This window comes from Mytilus californianus, unplaced genomic scaffold (assembly GCF_021869535.1).
Source record: "Mytilus californianus isolate M0D057914Y unplaced genomic scaffold, xbMytCali1.0.p SCAF_12, whole genome shotgun sequence".
Taxonomy (NCBI): Eukaryota; Metazoa; Mollusca; class Bivalvia; order Mytilida; family Mytilidae; genus Mytilus; species Mytilus californianus.
Genome location: NW_026262604.1, coordinates 25,489,699 through 25,502,356, shown reverse-complemented (window position 1 = coordinate 25,502,356; position 12,658 = coordinate 25,489,699). Strand labels below are relative to the sequence as shown.

The window sequence follows — 12,658 nt, the reverse complement described above, 5'->3', positions numbered from 1 at the left end:
ACATTTTTAAAGGGGCCTTCGACTGATTTCTGCTCTATTAGTCGCGTTGTTGTCTCTTTGACACATTCGCAGTTTTCATTATCAGTTTTATTAGTAAGTATTCTTTGATACAAGGATTAAAACAGATACTGTACAGTGATTATTGTTTCAATCTTCATATTATTTTGGGGTTTCTTTTATTACGCAAGATATACCATATACCAGCATACATATACAATATATTGACATTATCAGAAAAAATAAATGTATTTTACGAACATACGAAACAAGAGTGCATTGATTGATTGTTGGTTGCTTATCGTCCATTGGCAACTGAGTAAAAATAAATTTAGAATTTCCGGCAATGTATATATATAGCTGTTCATTGTTTTTGCAATATAAACTTTAAAACAGGGGATGCTATTTTAATTTTTTCTCTGGTTTTGTGATATTGTTATCGTGGAAACGCAGATTATTTTTCCAACAATTTAAAACGAACTTATTTAGAACAATGGTTTTCTTTTTTTGCTAGGCAATACAGTTTTTATTCAAAAATTAAGAATCGGGATAGAATATTTGAGCTTTATTATATATATTGTTGGTCGATTAGTGTAGGTCACAGTGAAAGCGATTAAGTCACGATGTAACATAAGCATTGGTTCAAAAAAAAAGTTACACTGCAAACGTAAAGATATAATATTGTCGGGCTAAATTTCACACGGATTAGATATATAAATTCAATTGTCCTCTTCATAAACAAACATATTGAAATGACAATCGAACAAAGTTCTCCTTTCAAACTTATTATTGTATTATTTATATTAAGTGTAAACATGTGAATATTCGTAATCAATGTCCTCAGTATTGAGTGTTTAATACTCAATCTTACCTAGTTCAACTTGATGAAGTATGTTATAATTTAAATAAACTGAAATACATTTGAATTGAATATAACAAAAATATTACATGAACGGAAAATGAAAGTGTGAATCAATTAAAATCTATAGATACAGACAAAAATGGAACTCCTTAAGATCAACGTTTAAGGTTAAACTTCAAGACAGTAAATTGCTTTTCTGGGGTATAGCAACAAACCGATTATCAATAATTTTGACCATTTTTCATCCCCAATTTTCCATTAGGAAGATATCAAAACAATTAATATTTAGTTTGTTAAGATGATTGTACTGGAGCTCATTGCAAGTCAAAGAAATTGCTTTTAAGTGTGTTTTATTTAAACTATAAAGATGATGATTGACTGCTGGCATTTAACACCTCTTTCAACCCCGTTGTCTTAGTCATGGCGGCCAGTGTTTATTCTTGGAGAAAGCCGAAAGAGAACATTTGGCCTTTGGCAAGAAAACTAACAATCCTCGTCATTTAGGATTGGAGTCGAACGCACCTGTCACGAACGGGGTTCAAACTCACAACCTCAGTGTTAACAGGCTATAGTTATAACTGTACAACTGAACAACTTAGACCCCGGCTATCGATGCCCAGTGTAGACCATAAAACGTTATCCTATTAAAACAAAAAATATATAATACTTCGATAGCTGCCGATTTCTACTGGTATGTTTTAATGTCTTTGTACGCTTAATTTTAGAAAATATTAGAGGACACATTGACTTTATTGCTTATTTAATTTTCAACCCAAAAACAATGAATCAAGTATATTACGTTTATATATACAATATCCGTACAGTGTAGGAAAATATAGAATTTATTTGACGAGCTTTAGAAATAGACAGAAAAACTAGGGTTGCCGAGCTTTCGTCCTGTTTTGTATATAGCGAGTATAAATGAATTTTATATTTTCCTATACTGTAAGGTTATTGTTTTTGTCCTGCAATTTAACATTGAACTTAAAGGTATAGTTTTTTTTTTTTTCAATCCCAGTTGTTGAATGTGTTTTTGATTCTAATATGACGTCCTTGTTTCGCTTTGTAAACAAAGCCGTACTCTCAATAGAACCAAATATGTTTGACGCATGCGCACAAACTTACTGTTTACTTTTTCTTTTTTTTTATTTTTATCCTAATAAAATATATATATATTTTAGCTGCTTGCATAAAATTTCATATTATTTTACATATTGTAAAATTTACATATTTTCCCTGCTGTTAGTTTTTAAACTTATTAAATATGAAAATGTAATGTACATACTTCATGGGGACGAAACGGGGACCACAATCAGGACCAAAAATTGAACTGTGATGTAAACAGTAATTTGAACATAACCGTACGCTCGGAACAGAAAGTATGTACGTTTATCGCTTCGTGTTATCTGAACACCTGGTTGAGAAAAAAAACTACTTACATTCAAATTACGTGATTAATAAACACCTGGTTGAGAAAAAAAAAACCTACATTCAAATTACGTGACTAATTGTGTTTATACTGCAAATAGTTGAAATATAGTAACACAGCTATATTTTGTGCAATGTCAATTTCATCATGGATCACTTTTTCCACAATCAGTGGATCATTAAGAGATGAAAATAAGTTTGAAATTTGTGTTACAATTTAAATAGCCATCAATGTTTTAATCTAAGTTGCAGTATAAAAACAATATTAGGTCAATGTTAGAAAAATATAAACTTGGCTCTCAATAATGACGACTTCAGTATGTATACTAAAGAAATTTATCCTGTTGAACTTACTTTAAATAAAGCTAATACTAACATTGACCACTGTCCTTTCCTCGATCTTGATATCTATATCATTAACGGGAAGCTTAATACAAAAATTTATGATAAAAGAGATGATTTTTCATTTCCTATCGTTAATTATCCATTTTTAGATGGTGACGTTCCCTTGTCACCATCTTATGGTGTTTATATATCTCAACTTGTACGTTACGCTCGTGTATGTAACAACGTATTAGATTTTAGCGAGAGAAATTTAAGTATTACTGAAAATTTATTACACCAGGGTTTTCGATATCATAAACTAGTCAAAACATTTACTAAATTTTATCATCGGTATAAGGACATCATTCGTAAATATAACTCAACATGCAGACATCTTATACGTTCGGGTATTTCACATCCAATCTTTAATGGTAATATTCTTTACAAAGCACAAAAATGTCAGTATTCACCTCAAAAGCTAACAAAACCTTTAAACAGACTTGCAAATGTATTAAGAAGTGATATAGTTACGATACTGTTGTCAGGTCATTAAAGATTGCATATTTTGGCTTTAATATTGATTCACTTATAGGGTCTTTGCATCGGAATTAAACACATTTATTCTAAAACCAGTTGTTGGCATGACACGGGTTATGTTCTTCTCATATATTTTATGCAGTATAATACTAAACCCCTAACAGGAGGGATTGTGCCTGATATTCATATGATGAAGACATAATCTTTCAATCAGTTTAATTGAGGTCTGGAGCTGGCATGTCAGTAACTGCTAGTAGTCTGTTGTTATTTATGTATTATTGTCATTTTGTTTATTTTCTTTGGTTTCCTATTCTGACATCGGACTCGGACTTCTCTTATACTGAGTTTTACTGTGCGTACTGTTGTGCGTTTGTTTTTTCTACATTGGCTAGAGGTATAGGGGGAGGGTGGAGATTTCAAAAAACATGTTTAACCCCGCCGCACTTTTGCGCCTGTCCCAAGTCAGGAGCCTCTGGCCTTTGTTAGTCTTGTATCATTTTTAATTTTAGTTTCCTGCGTATAATTTGGAGTTTAGTATGACGTCCATTATCACTGAACTAGTATACATATTTGTTTAGGGGCCAGCTGAAGGACGCCTCCGGGTGCGGGAGTTTCTCGCTGCATTGAAGACCCATTGGTGGCCTTCGGCTGTTGTCTGCTCTATGGTCGGGTTGTTGTCTCTTTGACACATTCCCCATTTCCATTCTCAATTTTATTGTATGTATTCGGCACAAAACTGGGGAAGGGCTCAGTAAAACATCGCCCTTCCCCAGTTTCTCGGCCTCATACAAAAAAGATTATATTATTCTGACATTGACCTAATATTGGATATTTGTAAAGTAGGTGCATTCTAATGTTAAACCGGCTAGTTTTAAATTGATTCAAAATTAGGCGGAAGATAGAAAAGAGAAATTCAAAACGCACAAGTCGATGAGAATCCGACAATTGACTGGCTAAATACAAAACTACTAACTTCAGTATACAAAACACAACATAAAAATCTATTTCAGACCCAACCAAAAACCGTTTAATTAATTGTAAGTAAATATATTCTTCTTGGCAGCATTCGATGATGATGATGATGATGATGGATGGCTGCTTAACGTCCAGGTGCAAATTAATATGCATATTCAGGACGAGAACATGTTAATGTAATATGAAATTTAGCCCTGCTTTGTACTAGACCGACACACTGAGCCGGATTTTTAACGTGCTAGTTCCACAAGGTAACCGTGAGTCCGCAGAAAGACATGTCACCTTACCCGGACACATTATTCTGACTCCGAGCTGACCAGTCTTTGCTCTTACTCCTTAATGCCGAGTGCTTAGCGAAGAAGTAGCAAATACCAAATTTAAAGTCTTTGATTTCACCCGGCCGGGGTTCAAACCAACGACCTCCCGCACACGAGGCGAACACGCTACCACGAGACCACCGAGGCGGTGGCAGCTTTCGAATAACAATTCACATTCAAAATTATGAATAAATACGTACAGTTTATCAAGTATCCTACCGTTTGATTGTCAAATCTAAATCAGACAGTAGTTTTACTGTTTATCCTAAGCCAGAATTTTGGATACATATTTTTTTCAAAGGAAAAGATATTTCACGGATAAATTCGAGACACCGGATAAAATATGACTTCTATTAAGATTTATTCCTTTTTATTTTTATTATTTTATATTCAATATAGTTGAACATTATTGTCATTATTGTCCAATGAAATTTGCGTAGGCACTTAAAAGTACTGTTATGGTACTGTAACATAATTTTTTGAGGACGCCATAACTATTTGCCATGATTATACTTCTTATTTTGCATTTTGAATTGTTCGCTGTGTTGTGATGTTTAGTTTAAACATATTGTATTTACTCATAGCATGGAAGTATTATATTGACAATATGTTCAGTGAAAAATGGATTGGCCACAAGTAAATCATACTTATGCTGCTGCAGCCAGATTATTAGATAAAAATGCACGTGGATATCCACAAATATTCCGGTGCAGTGCCAGAAAATGACTAACCTGCTCTAGGATATCTTTTAATAATACTGTTAGGTCAACAGTGAACGCGAGAGCTTTTTCGCTTTCCTTTTCCTGTGACATTACATGAAAAACTCAAATCCTCATTTATCTGGTTACTTGAACAAAGCCAAAGTGTGGTATACAATATGTCGGACAAACAGGACGGGAATTGTTTAGACGAACACAGGAACATCAACTTATCGCGTATATCTAATGACTTTGCCATTCAAAGCTGTATACCTCCCTATTTTGATAACACAGAACCACCTATTTTTTCGTATACATACAAAAAATCCAACAGAAGTTTAATTTTTAACTATACGTCAGTAACATGAGACGTCTATGTAGAAAATAATACTCCTCTAACTTGAGACTGTGAATCGTCGAATTTTAGATATGATCCCTATGCCCATGTTATTACGTGGGACCTCAATATCATTCATTCGGTCTTTCGAGAGGTTAAAAACTTTTTGAAAATAGGACAAAAATATCGTCCTCCATCTAAAATAGATTGGAAACAATGTCGTCAGGTCATAAAAGACACTTTTTCATCGTATTGTAAAAATTGGTGTACACGGGAAAAATCTGATAAAAAACATCTTGATTCTTATTTAAATGTATGAATGTTGTGGATATTCGAATATCACATTTTGAAAAACAATTCAGAAATGAATAAAAGAGTACATAATACGCCTATTTCTAGAATAAGAAACAAACTTCAAGTACTTTCAAAACGGTTTGTGTTTGTACGGGCCGACAAAGCAGCCATCAGTGTGGTGGTGGTATGCCGTAAATACTACACGGACGTTCTTAAGAATGAAAGTTTAAAACTTCTATGAAAAGAGTGGAATTAAGTATTTTTGGAGTGTAAAAAATCTTTGGATGTTTTAGATAAATTACGTGCTTTTGATGTTCCTTTTGATTCTGTTGACAGTTTTGACTTTTCAACTCTTTACACTACACTTCCATACAATCTTATCAAACAAAAGTTTTCATATTTAATTAAATGGTCGTTTGGTAAATCTGAATGCAAATATATTTGCTGCAACTCATTTAAAGCCTTCTTCTCTAATGAGAAAGGTAAATATGATAGATATACTTACTGGAGGTGAGATGAGATGATTGAAGCTGTTAATTTTCTCCTTGATAATATTCATGTACGTTTCGGCAATAAAGTTTATCGACGGGTTGTAGGAATTCCTATGGGCACCAATTGCGCCCCTTTAATAGCAGACGATTTTTCGTTCCCTATTGTTAATTTTCCTTTTTTGGACGGCGATGTTCCTTTGACACCATCTTACGGTGTTTATATATCACAACTCGTTCGCTATGCCCGTGTCTATTTTAACGTTTTGGATTTCAATGAACGTAATCTATGTATTACTGGTAAATTATTAAGTCAGGGATTTCGTTACCATAAAATCACTTAAAACCTTTACTAAATTCTTTCATAGATATAAAGATTTGGTTTTGAAGTTTGGTTCCACCTGTAGAAAACTTATTTCAAACGGGATAGCACATCCTCATTTTTACGGAGATGTTGTTTACCAAGCCCGGAAATTTGGAAACGATCCGGGTAAATTTATAGATCCTTTAATTAAATAAACTTATTCTAAAAGGTTACCAATTCAACACTGTAATTAGATCTTTGAATATTGTTTTATTGGTATTAATATTGATTTTGTTATCAGTAAATTAAAATCAAACTAAATATTATTTTTATATATACATATTTGCACATTCATGGCTCTACAGTCTGTCGACACCTGTATCATGGCATTGCACAAGGTCATGTTTTTCTCTGACTGATTATGACGTCTTTACATTAAATCCATTGGATGTTGGATGTGTACTGATTGGTATTTTAGTCTATGATGCATGATTTTTTTCATTAGTTGTTATTGGCTTTGAACTAGCTGTCAGTAACTGCGAGTACTCTCAGATCTGCACTTAGTGTCTTTCTGTTGTGTGGATGTATAAGTACCAGTCCACGTCCACTTTGTATTTTTTTTAGATGTATTTCTATTTGTATCCATCTTATGAGTTAAGCCTTTTTCAACTAATTTTTATAGTTTGTTCTTATGTTGTACTGTTACACTATTGTCCCAGGTTAGGGGAGGGTTGGCGCCTTCAAACTTGTTTAACCCCGTCACATTATGTATGTGTATTTCCCAACTCCCAAGTCAGGAGCCTGTAATCCAGTGGTTGTCGTTTGTTACTTTGTAATATATTTGTTTTTCGTTCTTTATTTTGTACATAAATTAGGCCGTTAGTTTTCTCGTTTCAATTGTTTTACAATTGTCATTTCGGGGCCTTTTATGGATGACTATGCGGTATGGGCTTTGCTCATTGTTGGAGGCCTTACGATGACCTATAGTTGTTAACTTCTGTGTCATTTGGTCTCTTGTGGAGAGTTGTCCCATTGGTAATCGATCGTAATCATACCACATTTTCTTATTTTTTTTATTATGAAGTCTGCTCCGAATAACAATATATGACATATATGAACATGCAATATTTCAATGTATACAATAATTTCCAAGTCGAGCTGTTGAAAAACATATGACAAAAAGAATTACTGAAAAATTGATTATGGTGATGATGTGAATGCCCGGGAGACCATCCCCTCTTTCATGCTTTACAGAGTTAGGGAGATACCGGCATTTGATTTTTATGGGGGGGGGGGGGGGGGGGGGGCTAGGATGAAATTTGAAAAAAATAGGCAGGACAGGAGTTTTGAGTAAAAAAAAAGGCAGGATGAGACACACTTTGCAAAAAAAAAAAGGCAGGATGACAATTTATGTAAAAAAAAAGTCAGGATAAACTAAAAAAAAAAAAGGCAGGACCGAATAGAGTGAAAAATAAAAAGGCAGGACAGAGATTACAACTAAACCCCCCCCCCCCCCATAAAAATCAAATGGCAGCTCCCGTACAGATAGGGTTGATGTATAGACTTGATTTACAAGTTCCGCTCCTATATCGTTGCCTTGTAGGTGTCCCTTTCCGAATCCTGTATCCGCATCTGAAATCATGTGTTCCTTAGATTGCTTGATAGTGTCACTGTACACTGTGTATTAATTCAATCAGTTTACGCAGTACTTTTATTTATTTACCAATTTACATATGTTTAATTTTATATATAAATTTACGAGTTGATATAATAAATATATAAAGTATAAGACAATGATTTTATATATAGTAGGGGTATAAAGGCATGAATTGAGTTACACAAAATGAATAAAATCATAAGTTATATTTCTACCTGACCACATTTATAATCAAATTATGTATGCATGCCCATATCTGTATTTATTTAAACCCTGGAGTGTTAGTTTGTCAATCCTCTCTGACATTCAAGAAAAACATATGCAGTTTCATTCCAGAGTTATTTGAACTTTATCCTTCGGATTTAAGGCAATTTCTCACATGCATTGCACTAGTATTTTATATATATATACATGTATTGTATTGTATTGTATTTTGTATAAATTTACTCCATGTATCACCTTATACATTGTGATGTAAAATTACTATGTCTCCCTCTCTGCACCTACGGTCAATTGGTTGTAGACAATAAAGTATCTAGTAGTTTTGATCAAATTACTTCAGACATTGTCTTTTTTTTATTTGTCATTTTATACCATCAAAATTATAGGCAATTCTTTGAGCACAAGGACATCCTCCTCTAAGTTTTTTTTCTATCGGATCTTTCAACCTACTTCTAATTTAAGTTCTTCTCCAACTTTCTATTTTATTCTTGCATCAATTTCAATATGCGCAGTTGTGGATAGTTAAATAAGTAATTGTTTTACTCACTTTAAAAGCACGATGAAGACCAAATCTTCCACATTCCCCCAAAAAAAAAATGAAAATATTCCCTTCCCTACTCATTCAAACATACAAATGAAATACCATTAACTTCAAATATGCATGGCAAACATTCTCTTCTATCTGTAGCACATAAATGGCTAAAAGTTAATACACGGATGACATTTTCAAATTTCTATTCAGGCTCATTTGACAAGATTTGAAAAAGAGTCAACTGCAGACATTTCTCACTTAAATGACCAACTATGTTATTATTCCATATTCGTTCAGTGAATCTGTTGATTCCGGCATACTCTTTTCAAATGGACCTATTAATATATAATATTTAATGGACTTCTATGGACTTCTATTGACTTCTGCTTTTATTAGCATAAGCTTTTGCCAGACTCGGAAATGAAAGAAGGGTCTGGATAGGCTGTCTTTCCTTTCTTTATTTTTATTTTTTCAGTAGTCCATTTTTCTCTATTCTTTATCTACTTTACCCATTATTATCTATTCTTTATATTTTAACACCCCATTATTCTCTATATATAATTTGTTATTTAATATGTCTATTTTTTGTCTATTTTGTATTTTTATTGCCCTTTAATGCTAAAAAAAAAATAGGTTACACACCCACTTTACGTCTCAAATAAAAAAATATCATATCGGCGTCAAAAAGTTGTGTAGTTCGTTTCACACATAGAAATCCGTAAATTACATCAAGCACCTGCATGGCAACTTGGTTAACAATATGGCCGCGGATTTAAACCACTGATCACCAGTAACAAATAATTTGCAAGAATGCGACTTAGAAAGAATACTGCATAATTTTTAATCAGAATTTTAAAACAAAATGTCAACGTCAAGTTCAGTTAAGAACGAATCAATTGGCAAATCAATTGAACCATCGAAAAACCCTAAAACACCAGAAAAAAATGAAAGGTAAACAATCAATTTATCAATATTGACAATAATACTGTGATATAAATAACGTGCCATTGGGTTAAGTTACTTGTGGTAGTAGCAGGTACCCTATCTTACAAAATAACTAGAACTTACCCGTGATCGCAGGTCCGTAACTGCATTAAAGTACCTTTACACCTTAAAATTATTTTTAGCCTGGATTTTTAGTATTCTTATTGTCATTTGATAAAGTCATGCTGATTATAAGGTTTTCTCTGCTTTCAAAGTCTTTCTGTTGCAAGCCACCCTGGTTTTCTTACTACAACCGGAAACTACATGTAGGTATATTTTTTTGGTTAATGATTGAATTTAGTAGTGTCAGTCCCAACAATGACGAAGTTCAGGTGTGATTATGACCTGTGTATACACCTTATCGCTAATCCCGCTTGACCCGAGAATCAATCCCGCTCGAACTTTTGACGTCATACAACAATCACTTTTCCATTGTGGCGTCAGATATTTTCTATTATGACGTCAAAATTTTACGGGAACTTGTGTGATGTCCAGTAATGGCGGACAAATAGCGATAAGGCGTATTGCTATATGATGCAGTCTGGTAAATCCGCCCACATAAGGCTTTGATCGTATTTATTACTGCTTAATTATATACAAATTGTATCAAATTTGATAAAAATCGATTCACTGACAACTCAATTTTGAGTAGTTTATCTCATTCCCCCCAAATATCTGAAATAGATTTAAAAATCAGCAAAACAGGTGGGTCACGTGTTTTTATCGGAAATGTGTTTGTCCGGTAAATCCGCCTATGCACAGTAAATAATGTATGAGGACCAGTTTATCACATATTCATGAAAGGAAAATGGTGATTTATTAATAGACCAATTAAAAAAAAAATATAAAGTCAGAAATGGTTTTGTAAGCAATAATATGATTATCGTTAGCTTTAGGAACTGTATTATATATATAACTGGATATTTTCGTAATAAAAGATTTTTCTTTAAAAGTTGACATGCAGTGAGGATAAGTAAAGTTCCTATGAATAAAATACAATGAAGCAGACGAAATATTCACGGAAGTGACAATTACGGAAGTAAATGGGAGTGGACGGGTTTATTGGACACTACTGTATATAGCAAATCCCAAATACACCATTTGGTGGTGCGCCTGACAGAGGTGGAACGTACAGATTAGGTTATAGGTAACAAGTACTATTGGTATCGTATCAGATTCGACCCAGAACTTGTTAATTATTGGTAATATTAATTATGTGGAAAACTTTAATCTGTACGTTCCACCTCTGTCAGGCGCACCACCAAAGGGTGTATTTGGGATTTGCTATATACACAGGTCATAATTACACCTGAACTTCTTCATTATTGGGATTGACACTACTAAAAAGGACTGGAATGGTGTAATTTTTAATCAACACCATTGTCCTATATTAGTTATATGTAAAGTTGAATTCTTTGATTCATCATTTTTACGTCATCCCGACTTACAAATTGGACCTCATTACTTTAGTAGTATAGATTACATAACACACACATTATCCTGTGGTAGGATAAAGTTTCAACAGTGGAAATTACCACTAAAGGAAGGACTGCTACTAAGTAGATCTTGAATTCCTAACACTACAGCACCAGAGGAAAGATCTTGGGTTTATTTTCCTCTATAAAATATTGTATCTGTTGATCCACCACATTACTCCAACAGATGAGCAGAGTTTATAGCTATTTGAGAATCTGTGACACTTGATCCAAGAATTTGTGACTCTTGAACAATTGACAATATTTACAACAATCACTTTTTCTTTGATGCATTCAACATTTTTTCTTAATTTTACGGGAGTGTATATGATTTCAAGTAATGGCAGACAAATAGCCATAAATTATTAGGCATACCCAATCAGGCACCCCTCTTAATAGGTTACAAGGTCTGATGATGTTTAAAAACTGCCTCACGTTACTTTAAAACAAATTTTACAGGTGCATGTTTTACTGGTCACAGGTACTTTTTACATCTGATGTCACCGGTATTATGTTGCAGCAGAAATTTCTGCGCACGTCCCTTGCGCTTTTGATTGATAACCGAACATATTTGGATATGGGAAAAAAGGTTTATTTTTTAACAATTACAGTCACAGAATTTCAAATGTGAATGTAAATGGCAGAATGATATAAAATATTTGCATGATGTCTTGGGTTTTCAACTCTTTCAAATCTTGTTTTATTTAAAAAATCAGGCTTTCCAAAATTTCATTGAATTTTTTTTTTTTATTATAGATTTTGAATCTGTACTATCAGGACCCGGATAAATCATTTGGTACAAGTTCTCAGGGATCAGAAAATTTTTCAACCCTGGAACTGGCTGAAAGCCTGAAATAGATTCTTAAATTTTATTTAATACTATACATGTACATACATTTTGTGAACAGGATAATAGAAATTACAATAAATAATGGTTAGAACTAGAGACTTAATTCACCAACACCTGACTGTACAAAGACTGTGAACAACAAACAATGCTTGGTCCTATTCAGATAAAGGTCATTCCTCACTGAGATATATTCCAACTTAAAATTTAAAAAAGGGGGGTTGGAGGTGGGCTTTAGTATTTTTGAATAAATACATGTATATTTGTATCAACATTTATATTCTTACCTTCAAAATCTATTTTCTATGTACAGTCTTTTCAGCATTAATTTAGTGTTTCCATGTGGTGTCCTTTATTCGATTTCTCAATTTTTGCATAAT

General features: G+C 33.2%; 1 protein-coding gene across 8 annotated transcripts in view; it reads left to right on the top strand.

Moving 5' to 3' along the window:
* Positions 1-9,713: 9,713 nt before the first annotated feature.
* Positions 9,714-12,658, top strand: part of LOC127721613 (WD repeat-containing protein 49-like) — a 44,801-nt gene continuing 41,856 nt past the window's right edge. For all 8 annotated transcript variants that reach the window (XM_052228396.1, XM_052228394.1, XM_052228391.1 and 5 more), the window contains exon 1: positions 9,714-9,923. In XM_052228396.1, the coding sequence (XP_052084356.1) occupies positions 9,835-9,923 (89 nt within the window). In that variant the 5' untranslated portion in view covers positions 9,714-9,834. The remainder of the gene's footprint in view (positions 9,924-12,658) is intronic.